Raw genomic sequence first — 19,445 nt, 5'->3', positions numbered from 1 at the left:
GGGGGTGGTGGTAAGTGGTGTCCCGCAGTCTGAGAATGAATGTGCGAGCCAGGGGTGACGGCATGAACAGGCCCGACTACATGTGCCACAGAGTGTTGCTGATGGGAGCTTGGCTGTTGGACAAGGTGTGGCCCAGGAGCAGGTGGTGGCGGAGGAGGGGGTGGGACTACAGCAGCAGCAGCTGGATGGTGAATAGTAGGGTTCTGAGAGGGCAAAAAATGCCCTGGAGTAACGTGGTGTCCTGGAACTGTTTGCTGGCTTGTAGTGCCAGGAAGTGCTTGATTTGGTCCTGATGTAAACACAGTTTGTTGAGAGAGACTGCCTTTGAGCGGATTATAATTTTGGAAGTTTGCAGAGGGCTGCTGGTTTTGATAATAAGACGAAGAAGAAGGGGGTGGAGGGGGTGGAGGGGGTGGTGCCGTGCTGTTCAGACTTTGTTGGTTAAACTGACTGTATGTTGCTGAAGATTGTCCTGAGGGTGTCTGTGTAAATAGTGCTCCAGAAGTTGCCTGCTGAGTACTGGCTTGAAGGTTCTGTGCTGCTGGATAAAAATTTCTCTGAGGCTCTCGCTGAGGTGTTCCAACTTGAGGTGACTGTGAATGATGAGGCCTGAAGGGTGATCCTAACTGCTGTGAAGGAGGCTTTGGTGAAAGATAACCGTGCTGTACGGGTGTGTGAGGCGTGGATGACTTTGGAGGATTTTCTATGTGAGGTGATGGAGGACAGTGCAACTTTGTTGGTGCAGAAGGCAGCTTTTGTGGAAGTTGCTCAGATGAACTGCGAACGTGTGGCTGAGGAGGATGATTCTTTGAAAGTGCCTGGGTGTTATTTGATAGCTGTTTTTGTTGGAGCTCTGTTTTTAGGTGAACACTGTTCTCAGCTTCTGATACAATGACTGTTGCCTCCCATTGGGGATCTGGTTTTGTGAGTATTTTCCCATGTGCTTGAGCAGGAATTACAGGTCCCGGTGAACCAGGCTATGAAGAAAAAACAAATCATATAAACTTAATACTAATTTTTAAAAGGTGCAGGAAATAACAGAAGTTTGAGGAGTCAGTATGGAGGCCTGGGATGTTAAAAAGTCAGTATTTTTCAGTGGTTCCAACAGTTCTGATAGTGAGCCTAAAATAAATTATCTGAATTAATTTTTATTGAAAACAGGTTGAGGAAATAATTGTAAATTTAACCCACCTTTTTCCCCCTATGCATTTAAACCTGTTTTGGGGCCTTAATCTCAAAGAACTCTAATAGCAAATTCAATTCCATAATTGAAATTTCTACATCTGACCCAGGGATAAGTTGGTTTGGGTAAATAAACTTGCTCCCTGAAACCATTTTGATTTTTAATACCTTTCCATTTTCCTGATATGCTGTTCAAACAGAAATAATCCAAGTATAAGACTACTTAAATGTCCATGATCAGTAAAAGAAAACCAATCTCAGATTCCTTATCTCTAGCATGCCATATTAATCACATCTTCATGAGCCAGGATGGAAATAGCATTCCTTTTCAAAGTCACATGATCTTGGTTTTAGAGAATTGGCTGGTCAGGTATTTCATGAAAAGTTTATGAATTTCCTAGAATAGAGGTGGAACTTTTGGAAAAACGTAAGTAACTGAAGTATGCTTAGAAAACCTGAATGTTTGGTTAAAACTATTCATCACTTTGACGGTAGGAGACAATGAATAAAGTAATAAACACAACTGTGCATGTTTGACAGGAAAAGTGTCCAAAAATCACAGATATTTGACACAACAGGAAAACCTTGTCTGCACACTATCAGCTTTTCAGCTTTTTTTAAATAAATGTATATGTATATATATTTTTTATTTTGTAGAGACAGGATCTCACTAATTTTCTCAGGCTGGTCTCAAACTCCTGGTCTCAAGCAATGTTTTCACCTCAGTCTCCCAAAGTGCTGGGATTACAGGCATCAGCAACTGTGCCTGGCCTCCTTCAGTTTTTCTGAACTTAACCTAAGATTCTTTGGACCACATCCAGAGGTCAATGTTATTATTACCTTGCTCATTTTTGAAGGGCTTTTACAAGTATTTTGAGAAGTATCTGGGGATGGACATTCATTTGTGGTCGTGGGTTCTGGGTTTTCAGGATCAGCGTCTGTAAAGCAGAAGAATATAAAGTAAATGTAAAATTGCATGATAAACACTTTTTTATTAATACTACAGAGCAATGTGCATTCTAACTATCCAAACCAACTTTTAAAAGATCTTAAAAGGTGTTTTTTCAAAACAATAACCATGATCGGTCATCTGCTTACTGACCTTCCATAAGTTCACTGAAAGAAGGGACTGGGCCCTTAGCTTGCAACTGGGGAATGTGATTTGAATGAGATGAAGGTGAAGACTGAACATGACTCGGTGAACATGAGACACATGGTGATTCTCCCCCTAGAGATGAAGCAGAGCAGACCCAAAGAGAACATTAGAGTTGCAAGGAACGAAGATGCAAGTGATTAACTGATTCCACTTTTGGGGGAAGAAACAAGCTCACTTACCACTATCTTTATCTTTTCGGTGATCACTGAGAAGTAAAGCTCTCTGATAACTCCTTTCTCTCACTTGTTCCACTGAAGTTGAGGCAGTCCTTTAAAATAAAATCACATCGTCCTTAATTCAAGAAACTACTGGCCAGCTAGATCACTCTTTGTCCCTTGATGGTCAACATGTCCTCTCAGACTAAGGCTTTTGCTCTACTGGGAAAATACTTTGGTGTTACGCAATCTTTTATTTCACAAACTGCTCCCAAAAGTGAGGTTTTTTGGGTTTTTTTAAAATCCCCATTTATTTAAAGTGCTCACTTAGCCTCAATTTGTCTCCAGAAATTACTTGGTAAAAAGAAGGTGGGGGATGAGGGTGGCGGTGGAGGGAAGGTTGACGATAAGTGTATTTGGTAACTTGAAGTTACCAAAGGTACCAAAACATGCCCCTCGACATACTGCCTTAAGTCAGGAGTAGGATCTCAAGTGGAAGGGAACCAAGGAGCAAAGTGATTGTGGCCTCCTGCCCTTTGCTGAGACCTACCCTATATGTAGCTGCTGCTTCTGAAGAAGCACTAAGCCTGATTGGTTTTCCAAGGTAACTAACTGGTAGAGGTTATAAAGAAAATGGCTGCTCCAAGTGCAATGGTGTTTACAACTAATTGGTCACAATCAGTTGCAGGTTTGTTTCTTCTCCACTCCCACTGCTTCCCTTGACAGCCTAAATACACAAATAAATAAATAAAATATATATAAATAAAATTTTAAAATTCTGCAGGATTGTTGACTGGTAAAAATATCTTTGGAGAAAAAATTTATGTGGAAAATAGTAAATTGTCATGGAATAAACACAGTGGACCTTCACTAACACAGGCAATATACAGTGGGTTTAATAGTTATTAGAGAGGATCCTTGAAAATCATCACCACAAACCACTCATCTGGCCTTCGATTGAGAACAACAAGTAGGAGGAATAGTTCATTCACAAAAGCTTGTTCTTTCAGAGCAGCATGCTACAAAACAGGCTTACCACTGAACTTCTGGTTCATTCTTCTCACTGGCAGTAGCTTCCTTAACAAGACAATTATTGCTGGTTTCTTCAGAAGAAGCATTATAAACCGTAGCTGGTGCTGGTAAAGAGAGGCTAGCAGTGCTTTCCACCTGCTCGCCATTCTCACTGCCGGCACACCCATCGCCATTGGTGCTCAAGCTTCCACTCGTGTGAGGTGATACACTGACCAGTGGAAAGTTTTCTGTCTTAGAGCCACTTTTCCTAGCTTCACGCTGTCTCTTACGGTATTCTAATAGAGAAACCTTAAGCAAGAAAGATAAGAAAAAGCAAATCTTTATTCTTGTTTTATATGTCAGAACCAATGCATTCTTTTTTCTAAAGAGAATTAACTATATTTACATTAGGAAAATTATTTAAAATAATTTGATTCTGTACAAATAATAATTAACAATTATCAAATGCCTACTATAAGTCAGGCATTGTACTTATATGATTTACATACATTATCTCATTTAATCCTCACAACAATCCTATGAAATATGTATATTATCATCCCCATTTTACAGATGAGGAAATTGAGTAACTCACTCACTCAAGGTCACACAGCTGGTGAGTGTTGGAGCCGGGATTCGAACCTAGGTCTTACTTGAAAGCCCGTGCTCTTTCCACTATACTACATTGCTTCCCACAAAGTTGCCAACTGGACTCTGTTATAAAAATTAAAAGCACACATCACTAAAATTCTTTGACTTGCAAAGCAATAAGCCTACTAACAAAATAAGTGCTACAATTTCTCTCATTCCTCTGAAATAAGGCATTCTAATTGTCTGAATATTACATAAATAATGATGATAAAATAAGGAATTTACTTAATACTTATCTACTGGTAATACTGGTAAAACACTTTCCAAAACACCCTTACATTCATGGCCTAAGTACTCTAGGTATTATGGATGAGGAAAGAGGCAATTATTCTATACAAAACTACCTGCTCTATGTAAAATAAAGGCAATAACACAAGTATTATTCAAGTCTGCTTTTTTGGTTGGGGAGTGTTTTTGTTGTTGTTGTTGTTGTTTTGAGTTGGAGTCTCACTGTCGCCCAGACTGGAGTGCAGTGGCCGCTCCCGGCCACCGCAGCCTCCACCTGCTGGGCTCTGGAGATCCTTCTGCCTCAGCCTTCCAAGTAGCTGGAACTACAGGCATGCGCTACCACGCCCGGCTAATTTTTTGATTTCTTGTAGAGATGAGGTCTCACCAAGTTGCCCAGGCAGGTTTCGAACCCGCGGGCTCAGGCAATTCACTCACCTCAGCCTCCCAAGGTGTGGGATTACAGGCTGAGCCACCAAGCCTGGCTGGGGCGTGTTTTAAAGGTTACTCATTTGGTGAAATAAATTGTACTGAGGCTTCTGTCCCTGAAACCATATTCCTTAAAAAGGTTTCCCATATCACTAGAATTTTTTACTCCTCTGTAGACATTTTCTAATTAAGTGAGCATTTACAAAAGGTTTTAGAACTTAAAATGTTTTTTAACTAAATTAAGAATGCCTTACATAATACATAAAACTACCAATATCCTCAATAGTAATATGAAAAAAACGATTACAAGAACTATAAATTGTTAAATTTGTAACCTTTTTCTTTTGTGGTGGATTCTGGGGTGTGCAACTCCCGTCGATCAAATTGTCATTAACAGTCCGTCCGAAACCAGATACAAGCCCATCTTCGGAAGTACAAAACACAGCTGTTTCCATAAACATGCCTCTAGTATCATCCTGCATCAGGCACTTTGACTCACTTATTCGGAAGCCTCCTCCAACCTCCAACTGATGTGAGGGCGTCAGGTCCCTCAAGTTGGAGTTCACTGAGAAGTTAACTCCTGTTCTTTCAGGACTCTTTACCCAGGAAGAATATATTGCGCCCCGCCCAGAGTGAGTCGAGTCCAGTTGGCTGTTAGGTTCAGCCCTGTCATGTGCAGGCGTTTCCATGGTTTTATGTAGGGCAGCTGGCTCGACTGCATCGAGTCCCAGTTGAAGGTCTGACGCAGGTTCCTTTTCTCCAGGACACTGCCTGCTGACTTCAGTCCTACTCCGAGGACTGGTATAACCAATAGTCTTTATTTCTTGCAGACCCAGTTCAGTTAAACTGGAATTTCTAAAAGGCCCCAATGTTAACATGGTTGAAGATCTGTCATATCCCTGTTTATAGAATTAAAAAAAATTACACAAATAACCACAACTTGGGACTATTTCAAAATCATAATTTAAGCAAAATAATGTAACGGGGGGAAAAAACCCGTATCACCCCTCCTTTTTTTTTTTTTTTTTTAAAGAAACTCCTTACCTCTTGACTGTAAGTGCGTCTCTTTATTTCCGGAGAACTTTCTGGGGACGAAATATTCTATATAAAACAAAGAATTGAAAATTAAAGTACATAACCATACCCATAAATGCTACAGAAATGAAAACAAAATGAGAAAGTATTACACGGATTTTTGTTTTTGACTTTCCTGTTTATTTCCATTCTCCAAATAAGATATTTGCTTTAAAGTCAATTTGATGCACACTTAAATCATTTAGTCTACTTTGTATATCGATAAGATCAAAGTTATGTTCATTTTAGTAAAAATAAAAGCATTTAGATTTATATACATGAATTTTCCTTTCTTTTTTCACTTCTTAAAAACTTTTTTTTCCTCTTCTCAGCACACTAGTTGTTAAAAGGGGGAAATAAAACCCTTAAAGAAATCCTACCCTCCCCCCAGGGGTGGAAACATTTTTATTCAATAAAATTTCTTACCTCAAAGTGCATGGTATTTCCTGGTGTACCAGGAGTTACTGGGGTAACTGGTGAATAGATGGGTTTATAGCCATTTCTACAGGTTTCTTCATCTGATTTTATCCTTGGAGGAGTGGCAAATGATGGGTCCACAGGAGTAATATCTGTGTGAGTTGGTGTAGCATACGGTGAAGGAGTGGGTGTGGAGGTTTCTGAGTAAACAGAATCTAGCAATGGATAAAGTCTTCGTTTTTTTAGTGGTGTAGTTAAATCTGTTGGTGAAATAATAATCTGTAAGAAAGCACACTACTGGTATCTATTACATCTGTAATACATTCTGGGAAAGATAAAATATAAACAACAGTAACATGAAGCAATCTTCCTCTACTTCCAAATTAGTTAACTTCACTGTTAACAAGTATTGTCTTGGCTGCAGACTTATAGGCATAGGGGTCTCAGAGAATCTTGCAAGTACTGATGTTACTTTCATTGATTTCTGAATTATTTTTTGTTTGAAAAGCAGCCAACCCAAAAGCCAAAACTAGGCCTTTAAAAATTAATCAACCTCAGCATACACGGCATCACAAACAGGTATCTTCATCCAAAGAATGTGGAAGACAGAAAAGACAAAATATACACAACAATGTGTTTCTCTCTTAAAATGCATGGCAATAAGTAGAATATGCCTGTTATAAAGCTATACATACAGCCTGCCACGTTTCTCACACTAAAACAATACTAGAAAAAAAAAAAAGCAATTCTACCTGGAAGGGAACAGCTATCATTTAATAGTAGTAGACTTTTATTTTCACCATTGACTGTGGGGCTTCTGGATCTTTCTTGACAGGGTGAATTAAATCTATGTAAAATTGCTGAATTTTCTTCTTCCAGAGCTTGTTTCAACCATCGCTAAATAAAATGGAATGAACAGGAAATCAATTTGTAGTTGTTTATATAGCCTATAATGCAAAGCCAATACCAAAAGCATTGCACCACTAAGAATGAGAGTAAGGAATGAGATTGGCATTTTCTGTATTTTTACATCCAAAGAAAAGTTTACCTTCTTGCATGAGCCAGAAATGTTTTCAGAAGGCTCTTTTCTTCTTCTTTTTTCTGAAAGGAATGGTGAGGTAAATCTAATATAATGCTTGGGAGTAGAGTATACATGGGGACTGTAAGTGAGACCTGGTAAAGAATTGAGCTGTGTAGCTAACACTTCAGGATCTGTAGTTATGCGCAGAGGCCTTTCTGAAAGACTGTCAGAAGGTTTTCCAGTCTTCTCGTTCTTCTCACTTAACCATTCATTGACCAAGTGCTAGAGAAAAGAAAAAAATTGGATGAATATATATGTAATTGCACAGATTCTCCTACTGAATATTCAGATACCAGGTTGGAATTGGTATCTAAAATGATAAATTTGGTAACTTAAATCATCCATATATAATGCCCCCCAAAAATCAATATGCCAGTCTACATTTCCTTGGTTATCTTGAAATTTTTTATCCAATATTTTGTAGAACAAAACACAGGGTTGCTTTTTAAAAATCTGCATTACCTAAAGACACAAGTTTTTTAATACAGTAAGAGCTAGGGGATGTCTGAACCATTTTATTAAACACAAATACTAAATTTAGATGTGTTGCTGCTTCTGTTACAGGTATAAGATATTCAATCTGTTAGAGAAACCTGATGTTAGGCAGCATTTCCCTACCCTAGCTGCCCATTAGAATCTCCCAAGTCAAGGAGTGCACAGTGTGTTAAAAACAACAAAAAACCTTCGCATTGACAATCAATGATTTAAGGAGTATGAAATATCTCTTAAAAGTTCATAGGCTTTGGAAACTCACATAGTCCTTTTCTTAATTCTGCTGATTCTTTAACTGTAATATACTTAAGTCAGTCTTTACAAGCTGTATGATTACCTGATCCAGAAGTATAAACTACTACTCTTTTTTTTTAAATTAGAGATGGAAACCGGCTACGTTGCCCAGGCTGGTCTACCAGACTGGTCTCAAACTCTTGGCCTCAAGTGGGCCTCCTCCTACCTTGGCCTTTTATAGTGCTAGAATTATAGGCATGAGTCACCATTCCTGGCCCTCACTAAGCACTTTTTAAAAAAACCATTTAATAACATTGTCTTTGCTGTGAGGGCATTCATATCTTTATATGGTTATCAAATGATTTTTTGTTTGTTTTTTGAGTTGGGAGTCTCAGTCTGTCACCCAGGCTGAAGTGTAGTAACACACTCACTCACGGCCACCCTAGCGTCGACCTGCTGGGTTCTGGCGATCCTTCCGCCTCAGCCTTCCAAGTAGCTGGAACTACAGGCGCGTGCTTCCGTGCCTGGCTAATTTTTGGTTTATTGTAGAGACGAGGTCTCACCAAGTTGCCCGGGCTGGTCTTGAACCCGCAGGCTCAGGCAATCCACTTGCCTCAGCCTTCTAAAGTGCTGGGATTACAGGCTTTGCCACCGAGCCCAGCTCAAATGGTATTTTAATTCTTAATTATAAATGCAATTTATAGACAATGTAGAAAAATTAGTGTGCGCATATGTACATTCATACACACATATACTCATACAGAAACACATACATTAACAAAAAAATCTACCCATCCTGTCTTCCAGAGGAAATGACTGTAAACATTTTGGCATCTTCTCCTTCCTTGTCTATGTGTACAGAACTACCTTTTTAGGACAAGCAGTAGTGGAGCACAGGGAGTCTGGAGCCAGACTGCTGGGGGAGTGAATCCTGGCTCTGCCATTTACACTGAGACTGTGAGCAAGTTACAGAGCTCTTTTTACATCTCAATCTTTATCTGCAAAAGAAGGGTTGTAATAGAACCTAGCTCTACAAATAGGGTTGTTGGAAAGATTAAAAGAGTTAAATACAACGTGTAAAAGCTCTCAGAACAGTATCTGGCACAGAATAAGTGATAGGAAATCATGATCATTTGGTCTTGTGTCAAACAGTATGTTGTTTAAAATAACAAAATAACACAGGCAAAACCTGCAGACAAAAGAGGTTTTTTAAGAGAATCAGGATGTAGAAGCCATGTCACAGACCAAGGAGATACAGGAGGCCCCTCAGGCCAGGGATTTAAATAAACACATAGCACCACAACAACTTAGTCATTTGATAAAAACAGGGGTTCTGTTGTAGCTTCATTTCTTTTAAAACTGAGTTTTCCTTTCACTTCACAAAGAAAAGTTGGAATTATTTTTTGTCCTACGGTGGACAAAAAAACTGCTTACTGATAAAGGCAAGTATTGGCTTGCTTGCTTAAGCTATGTGGTACAGTAAGAAGAGCACAGGTGTGAATTACACACAACTGCGTTTAGATCATCTCTCTAGCAAAACCGGTGACTGTGGCAAGTAAATTATTTAACCTCTGACTTCAAAATAAAATCCTGGGCTCATAGTTTACCAAAATACTTCTCATGGTTTAGCAACATGTCTACAAACTGTACTGAAGTAGACAAGAACAAAATAAATTTTCTAGGAAGTATGTAAGAAGGATACATTTATGATCTAACTCCTCCCTGAAGGGCCTAAGGATTACCACTTTGCTATCTCTGCTGTAGTCTAGTCTGAGTGGGAGAAAATGAGCAGCTTCATTGGGACGTTCTGTTATTTCTGATCTGAAAAGCTCGGGTTGGTTGAATTCAGTGAATAGTTTCCCATAATTTCTTCGAGTCTGACAAGTTTTTCAAAAATTTTTATTAATAATTTGCTCTAAAACTACTCTTCCTTATAAATTTCATATTCTTAGTACATTCTGTTGAAACCAGTAATTTTCATCACATTTAATTCTTGTAATCAATCTATACAATGGAATTTAAAAATACAAACAATAAAGGATAACATCTAAAACCAGTTTCAAAAGTATATATTTTGCATATAAGGTAGGCAAACTTATTTAAGGAAATCATGAGTGTGATACTAAAAGTCGGTATACTGAATGTAACTGTCTTCACAACGCAAACATTTATATTAACTGATTTTTACAGTTTTGCGATTAGTCTTACAAACCTGCAAGCGTAAAAACAATGCCTCTGATTCTGTTCATTATGGTGTTCTAAACTGAATTTTTAAAACACCAGTATAACACTATTAGAAAACAGTTCTTACATTCATCAAGAATCATACCTTCTTTGTTTTGGGGTACTTTGTCGGACATTTATTAAGTGCTGGAACTTCAGTTTCAGTAATTATTTCTGCTAGTGCAGTTTCAGTTTCTGGTTCTATTGTAAGTACAGTATTTTCAATATCATTTTGTTGTGAAGTAACTTCTATATCAGGAGAAGATGGCTGGATATCTGAACACATGCTGACAGTTCTGTGCCTCCGACGCTGCTGTCCAATGTGAGTTCTACTCCTAGAAAAACTTTTTCTCTGTTTAGTTCTGTTTACTTTGGCAGGGGTTGGCTTGCTAGCAGTTTCTTCTTTTGCTTGTTCCTAATTCAAAATACAATAGAATGGAACTTTTGATACTGTGTATATATTTAAATACAACAGCACTAGTCTACTTCAGAAGCCAACTTTCCAGAATTTCTTTATGAATTCTGATATAGAATATAATTACTATTTGTTACTCTAAAGAATAAAGCAAGTATATATATATAGTCTTATACCTCATGTCTAAATTCCCACAGGATTTGAAAAATGCTATTAAAAAGCTAATAGGCATTATTTAAAATTCCTTATAGAATTAAGTCATGTGTGAAAATTTGATTTGGAAGTGTTTAAGTATTAAAATAAAACAAGACCTGAATAATAATACCTGAAGAACTTCAGCATCACTGACAACCTGTGCATCTTTACATTCCGTTTTAACTTCAGTTTTGGCTGTGCTGATCCTTTCCAAAGCTTGTTCTCTTCTTTTCTCTCTTTTTTCAAGTCTGGCAAAAGCCTGTAAAATTGCTTCCATTTTCCTTTCTTCTCTTGTCTATGAAATTTAAATTTAAATGCATAATATCATCGCTCAGAAGTAAAATTTAGAAGTCCAAATGTTCATGGCAAACTTAAAAAATAATTGCTATAATACTGTTAGCAAAATACTTCTACTTTTCTAGAAATGGCAGAAAGAAACACTTCTATTCATTCAAAATTTTCAAAATTCCAAATATCTTTTTGGTAATCCCTACTACCAATATTTCATGAATATTGAGTATTGATAATTGATAATCATTGCATTGAATGAGTATTAATGAGGATACAGTAAAACAGAAAGCTTCAAAAAGTACCTTGTTTTACCAAACTGGTATCATTTTATTCTTAATACAGAAGTTAGCGTTTTAAAAGATGAAAAATCCCTAAGATAATAAGGTAAAATTCATATGCACTTAAGGACTGAATATATTACTGACATGTCATAGCAGGATGTTATGGAGTAGTCTCAGGTTAAATCATGATTCTAAGTAATTATTCAGTAAGTAGCTCTGTGACCCTAGGCAAGTTAATTAACCCACATAAAGTGTGGTATATATTTACACCTCACTGGATTGTTGAGTTCAAATAGAAAATGTCTGTAGTTTTCAAACAGTACATAGAAAGTGGCAGGCATTCAGTAAGTATTTATTATTTCACTTGTAGCCCTTTTGCCCTCCGTTATAATTCTTTTTTTTTTTTTTTTTGAGTTGGAGTCTCACTCGGTCTGCTGGGCTCCGGCGATCCTTCCGCCTCAGCCTTCCAAGTAGCCAGAACTACAGGTGCACGCTACCACGCCCGGCTAATTTTTTTGACTTATTGGAGAGATGAGGGCTCGCCAAGTTGCCCAGGCAGGTCTCGAACCCACGGGCTCAGGCAATCCACTCACCTCAGCCTCCCAAAGCGTGGGATTACAGGCTGAGCCACTGAGCCCGGCTCCCTATAATTCTTATAGAGCATTCCTATCTTCTGCTCTTCCTCTCTTACACTGACAGTTCAAGATAGGGACTGAGAAACAGCAAGAGTTCCTTTGAATGTCAGCTCTCTTTGGATAGAGAACATTAAGAGCAAGGCCAAGAGCCAGTCTGGCAAATGTTTCAGCTTTCAGCCAGAACCAGGAACCACATCCATCCACTGTCCAATTCTCCAAGTGAAAAGAACCAGGTACTGAGGCTCAGATTCACTTGTCTTTCTTCATTGTCATCAGTGTGGAGAAGAAAGATCAGAAACTCAAGGTCTGGATACCATAGTCTAATCAATGTTGGAGCTTTATTCCAGTAATTACCAGCAGAGACGCAGAGCCTCAAGATATACCTACCACTCTGGAACCTACTACTTATTCTTTCCCGAATATTTTTCTTTGTTACACTCAGCAAGCGAACAAAATAGTATGTCAACAAAACTCTAGGTATACTTCTAAGTTTCTAATTTGTTTAGCAAATTGCCATATTGCAAACGTGACAGGAAACTGAGGTCCAAAGAGGTAAGGCTACTTGATCATGGACACATACCAACAACTTAGCTCTCCTGGTCTAGGCTGGGTAATCAGATACTAAAATAAATACCACAGGAAAAAGATGATCTTATTAGTTCACTGGACTGGAAGTTTTTTGTTTTCCTGCCCACCCCGAACTGGAAATTTTAAAGCTGAATTATTTCCTTAAAAAATTATGTGTTTCTGGTCTTGTAGATTACCTTACTAGACCCTTTTTTATATGTTGCCCTCTATAAAAACCCCATTTCTGTATATCAAGGCTTCTCTAAATCCCTAAATTTCAAAATCTGGAGTAACTAAAAAGAAATATTTTTAATAATTGCTTCACCTGTTGAACCTGGTTGGAGGAGACAGATTAATTACTATGGTTACTTTTCAAAAAAAATTTCAAAATAAAAAAATTGGGGAAAATGTATTTTTCCAGAAGAAACAAATTTATCTTAGCAAGAATCATTTTATGTGTAAAAGAAAAAATTACCCATAAGGCAGGCACCCGAGGAAGATTTTTTCCTATTTTCTTGGATTTTCTAAGATGAATATGAATGTATGCCAAAAGAAGTTTTTTGGATATAGTCCAGCAGTCCCTTGTTTTGGATGGTGGGAGCAAGGGTCAGAGATAAAATTCAATGATGTAAACTTGTAGATCAAGCCCTCTTAAACAGTATAACTAACTGATAAAGCAAAATCCTTTATCTAGAGACAGTTCATAATCTTTGAAAGTTGGTCAGGATCTTAAAAAATAAGGTAGTCCTGTACTGCTTAAGAAACTAAAACCCATGTGTGTTAGGTGACTCACTCAAAGGCAGAGTCATAATTATGCAAGTTTACTGGCTCCTAATTTGCTCTTCTTTCTAATTAACTACTGTCACTACATGAAGCAAAATAAAGCATAACTCTTCTTACATTAATACAGCTGTGTAAGAATAAATCTGAAAGCACTAAATAGATTTCCTAACAGCTGCAAATTAGCTTTATCTTAAAACACACAAAGTTGGGGAATATAAACATGCCTGATTTTCTGCCATGATTAAAAAAAAAAAAAAATCAATAAGCACACTGACCTACATTTATTTTAAATTTCTTTAAGGTTTTTTTATATTCACCCCTGCACCTAATACATTCTTTGACATATACAGTATCCATTTAATGACTGAAAAACCACCACCCATTTTGTAGATCTAACTGAAAAATAAGTTTTATATCGTGCTTGAGGTAGTTATATCTGACTTTGTAGATTAGATCAATTGGGAGTCCTAATTAATCCCAGCGAAGTTCCGTAACTCCTAACACCTGAGTTTGATGTATTTAGATCAGGGTCCCCAACCCCCAGGGCCACACAGCAAGAGGTGAGCCGCAGGTGAGTGGAGCTCCCCTTCTTGTCATATCAGCTGCAGCATGAGATTCTCATCAGAACATGAACCCTATTGTGAACTGCACATGAGAGGGATCTAGGCTGGTGCTCCTCATGAGAATCAAATGCCTGATGAGCCCCTCTCCACTCTGTGGAAAAATTGTCTTCCACGAAACCGGTCACTGGTGCCAAAAAGGCTGGGGACTGCTGCTTTTAGATTACACTCAGCACATAAGGCTACTACTGTGAATATATATTCTATATCCATGACTCATTCCAAGCCATGATGCTGTCTTGAGCTCAAAGTCACTTTATTATTTAGGAGGATATCAGTCTGTGTAAGTTCAATTCTGTACAGAATTAGATGGGCTGCCTTAGAGGAATACACAGTTTCTGACACCAGTTAATGCTGGAGTGTTGGGCACTAAAGTATGTGGGATCTCCCATGAGATCTATATGTTTTTGTGACATATATCGTAGTTTATGGTTTTATAAGAGTATACACAGAGTATTGCAATTTCCTTTAAGCAGAAGAATGTGCTTAAAAATTATCCCTACACTTGAGGAGTGGGTATTTTGAGAATTTATATTCCAACTATGTGCTTCAAAGTATGAAAACAATGAAGCAAATTTAACTTGAAATTATATAACTATAGTTAGAAGACTATAGACATCTTGTCTAAGTTTCCTGTCCAACAGATGGGGAAAGCCTAAGGTCCAGATAATTCAAGGGTTACATTATAAAGAACAAGAATTAAAATATTATGCAGTATCGGAACTGAAATAATAAACTTCATGCAGTAAACTGTTATACCTCATCCCATTTAGAAAACGTAGCTGGTCATTTGGAACAGTTAAAATAAGCCTATTTTAGAATGTAGATGCCATAATAGCGTTAGAAAGAAATGTATTAGTAGCAGCATCTAAGAATTAAGCAAAGAGAAAAAACAATGAAAGAAGGCATCTAGGGAATTCTGATTTACTTTTCTGTCTTGCTACCAGCTAGGAAGTGACTTTTCTTTAACAAAGAAAACACAAAACTGCCTTTTAAAGGAAAGGAAAGCCAGACCCCACCGACTCTAAAGTCTTGAAATAGAGAAACTAAAAGATTTCTTGCTCAAAAACACTTCCCTTGCCCTTAATAACAACAACCAGAGATCAACGTAAGAATCTTAAACAATGGGTGAGATTACTGGTGACTAGTAAAATTCATTACAAAGTAGTATGTATGGCTTGTGTGGCATCTCCATTCCTCTATCACATGATGACTTAATATCCTCACAGTATTGTTTATTATTTTGATCTTCAAGCTGTTATTCCCTGCACCTCATCTACGAAAGCTACTCCAGAGTCATGACCTTGCTTTCTTTGTTCACTTAGTATCTCAAATGGTTCTTAGCATAAGCAAGCAAGCACATTTATTTTTCTTTTAAGTTGGGGTCTCACTCTGTTGCCCAGGCTGGAGTGCAGTGGCAAGATCATGGCTACCATAGCCATGACCTGCTGGGCTCAGGCCATTCTCTCATCTTGGTCTCCCAAAGTGCTGGAATTACAGGCATTAGCCACTGCTCCCTGCGCACACTCACATTTTTATTAAAGGAGTAAGAACTGTGTACACATTATATAAAGCATGGATCACTGTTATTTGAAGATGTAACTGGAAGTATTTCAACAGGAATTTTGTAAGTCTTGGATTTATTACAAGGCAGCTAAAGGTGAATAACCTCATTCTGTGTGAGCAGAATACATATAAAAATGCATGGGTTTCCTTTCACCATTTAATACCACAAGTCATTAATTACCCATCTTTAGAAATACAACTCCTAGTCTCTACAATGAGAGAAAATAGGATCATAGAAAAACGTAACTCTTAATCAGCATCAACTTAATCATGCTATAAGGAGAGAAGAATGAGCTAGATGACATCTGTCACACTCCTGTCACCAGATGACTTCTCTGACAACAAATTTACTCTCCCTAATTATATTTACTATTGCCAAAACTCTGCATCTTCTAAATTGTTTTCCTAAATCTAGTCACTTTCTAAAGTCATTTGTAACAGCATGGATTCTGTATAGTAATGTTTTCCCAGAGTGTGTGTGTGTGCCATTGAATACAAATCTGGGGATGTCAAAGGTGTGGCTGGCACCCACAAAAAAGCTGCAAGGGTGTACAAGTTTAGGAAATGCTAATTAATTCCTCAAATTTTTAAACACACCATGTACACCGGGAATCTCAAAAGAGGGGACATGGTATATTGCTTACTTAACTGATTACAGAGCTCTTTGTCACAGAACATCCCAAATTAGACTTCTGTGGAATATCATTTGATGTGAAGGATGAGAGCTGAGAAAATTGTGGGGAATCCTGACAATCCTGAGTATGGCTTCCAGGTCATTAATTACCTGAACTATATGGAAGCTTCATTTAGTTCACATCATGGGCATGAATCCTCTTCTCAAATGGCTACCATGAATATTCATATCAGCTTATTTCCTTAGCATCTACTTTCATATAAAAGTATTTTTTTTTTTTACCCTAAAAGCTAGAGTTAAGACAATGAATAAAACAAGACATTCTCTCCTTCATGGTATTTATGTTCTAGACTATCCTAGTTGCTTGACCAGTGCAGGAATCTCAGACCTAGTTGACTACCCTAGTCATATTCTTTCATTGTTTCTCAAATTTCTGTCCTTTTAAATATGGAGACCACCCTGAACCATTTTCCATGGACTCAAGTTTAAACAATCAGATTATAATACAACATCATATATTACACCAAGACTGTATTCCAAAGGTACATTATGAAGGTTACAAAAAACAATTTAGGAAAAACAGAGATTGTAAAGGAGGTTCTTTTCATGTGACTATAAATGGGGATTTGGGGGCAGCAAGCATTTTTGTATGCTTAAATCTTTCAAAAGTTTGTTTTTAAAATGATCACTTGTTAAGCTAAAAGTACACTTCCCAGTATCTAATCCCCTTTCACATGATCTCTATATGACAAGACTACAGCCATCTAACTCCTCAATGAACATGTAGTGGGAGGAGTCCAATCAGTAGTGTCCTGGCTTTTGGATTCAGGTAAACATAAACAGTCTATTTCAGTTCCATAGCTTAACTGAGCTCATGGTAAGATTCTTCCAAACCAATTCTAATGCACTGCTAAAGAAGTATCTCTTAAAGAGGAAATGTACGGTAACCATCCATTTAGTTCCATACCATTTAGCCACAAATTTGCTTTTGTAAACAGGTAACAACGTCTTATGGCAAAAACAAAATATAATGGAAGGAAAAAGAAAATATTAATGAAAGAAAAATCTAAAAGGCCAAAAGGGGAAAATGGAACTGGGAATGAATGACAATGCTTTCCATCTTAGCCACAAAACAATTTGAATAAATATTCTTCCATGAAATCTTCATTACTGAATATTCTGTGTGCTATTCTATAACCAGGCTTACCTCCCCCTATAGCAGCCTATAGTCCCAGTCAAATAGAATTTATCATTTTATAACTCTTTCCAGGCTGTTTCCCTTGGAGAAGTAAGTTCTAACAATTTAGTCATAAGCTAATTTGTATTTGGTTAGACTTTACTCAAAAGGTCCATCATAGAGACCTATATTATCTACAGTTCATGAAATGGTCTTTGATCCCTCCCCAGAAATAAGCTATCATATTTATACCTCCCTCTACCTCTTATTGCTGTATTGCAATTATCTTTGTAAATATCCCTGGAAGCAGAGACACTGTCTTCCACTCTCATCAAAAAGAATAAAGTCAACAATCAAAATACATAAAATACCCTAGTGCAGTTTTTGGAAATCGAGCAAAATGCTAAATATTAGGTGGTGTATGAAATTGCTATGTACATAGGTAAAAACTGTCATTTTCCTACTGTTCAAGTTATACTATAAAAGTATAGGCTGAAGAACAGCAGTCGTCTCCCTGCCCCCGCCACCCGCCATCAACAGAGCATACATTTCAAGACTGGACGCCTGAAACCACAGACAATGATGTGAATCCTATATGTACTGTGTTTTCTTCTTATACGTACACACCTATGATGAAGTTTATAATTTAGACATAGTAGGAGATTAATAATAAAACAATTATAACAATATGCTGTAATAAAAGCTATGTGAAATTGCTCTCAATTTCTCCCTCAAATTATCTTAATATTTTCCGAACCACAATGGGTAACTGAAACCTGGAAAAGCAAACCTGCAAATGAGGAGGGACTACTGTACATTGGAATTTGATGATTACTACATGGAATTTATCTAGGAGGAGGGTGTTACTGAGTCCACCTATCCCAATCTGATAAATATACACGATAGTTACTGTAGTATAGGTAGAGTATCTCAAAATGTAAAATACTCAAAACTTAAAGCTTTTTGAGTGTCAATATGACATTTGAAATGCTTGGTGGAGATTTTTGGATTTGGGATGCTAAACAGTTAAGTATAATGCAAATAATCCAAAATTCAAACCATAGAATATTCCTGGTCCCAAGCATTTTGAATAAGGAATATTCAACTGACATCTCCTGTTATACCTATAATGATTTGGAAGGTCCATCTTGTCACAGGAGAAAATTTAAATCACTCTGACAGAAGTTTCTAGGGGTAATATGACTATCACCTTTATTTTGTCTGGTCTTAGTTGTCCCTTTTTTAATTGCAAGTTTTAAATCTGAACTTATCTTTCTGACCACTGATGTTAACATAACCAATATAAAAGAAAAAGACTAGAAAAATAGAGGGTGATTTATATTTAAACTTTTCAAAACCAAACACAGTAGTAATACTTTGGCAGGGGTGGGGAGTGCTAACTGCTTAGGAATCTTAGGATGCATGCTTTTGCATTCTGCATATTTGAATACATCCAAAAAAGTTATAATTCAAACATCAAAGCAAATGAAAAATAATAACATTACAATGACTTTGAGGACTATGGGTCAAGGAGCCAAGGATTTTTAAATTTTTATTTCATATCCTTTCAAAATACCAAATTGTAAACATTTACACTTTTCAAGTTTTCCACATTTAATTCCCATAAAAATACCCAGCTTCATAGCAACCTTAGTGGCAGAATGGATACCAAATTGCTATAGTAAAACTTTGAAGTATCCTTCATTTTACTATAGCATACTAATAAGCAAAATCAGGATCAAAAATTCCAAGTCAATATACAGATACATTTCTTCAATTTAACGCTCTCCCAACCGATATTTCAGCAGGGCATATTTTCCAAGTTCCACCAAGTTAAACATTAGGTATCCAATTTTCCTTTTTATCTGGGAATTAGAATGTCCTAAGTTCCACTAACTTTTAAGTACTGATAGGATGTATTTTTAAAGTAGCCCTATAGCCACAAAACTTA

General features: G+C 37.2%; 1 protein-coding gene across 1 annotated transcript in view; it reads right to left on the bottom strand.

Annotated features, from left to right (window-relative positions):
• The window catches only part of KMT2E (lysine methyltransferase 2E), a 111,324-nt gene that overhangs the window by 2,107 nt on the left and 89,772 nt on the right, over positions 1 to 19,445 (bottom strand). Inside the window, 12 exon segments of the mRNA XM_008071759.1 lie at positions 1 to 977; positions 2,023 to 2,120; positions 2,285 to 2,410; positions 2,518 to 2,606; positions 3,530 to 3,813; positions 5,145 to 5,708; positions 5,854 to 5,910; positions 6,310 to 6,560; positions 7,053 to 7,197; positions 7,349 to 7,603; positions 10,437 to 10,745; positions 11,071 to 11,235. The exon segment at positions 1 to 977 is cut by the window's left edge and continues 1 nt beyond it. Of these exon segments, the coding sequence (XP_008069950.1) occupies positions 1 to 977; positions 2,023 to 2,120; positions 2,285 to 2,410; positions 2,518 to 2,606; positions 3,530 to 3,813; positions 5,145 to 5,708; positions 5,854 to 5,910; positions 6,310 to 6,560; positions 7,053 to 7,197; positions 7,349 to 7,603; positions 10,437 to 10,745; positions 11,071 to 11,235 (3,320 nt within the window).

Source organism: Carlito syrichta, unplaced genomic scaffold (genome assembly GCF_000164805.1).
Source record: "Carlito syrichta isolate Samal-C Ts95f unplaced genomic scaffold, Tarsius_syrichta-2.0.1 Scaffold314713, whole genome shotgun sequence".
Lineage (NCBI taxonomy): Eukaryota > Metazoa > Chordata > Mammalia > Primates > Tarsiidae > Carlito > Carlito syrichta.
This window is presented reverse-complemented; position numbering and strand designations above follow the sequence as displayed.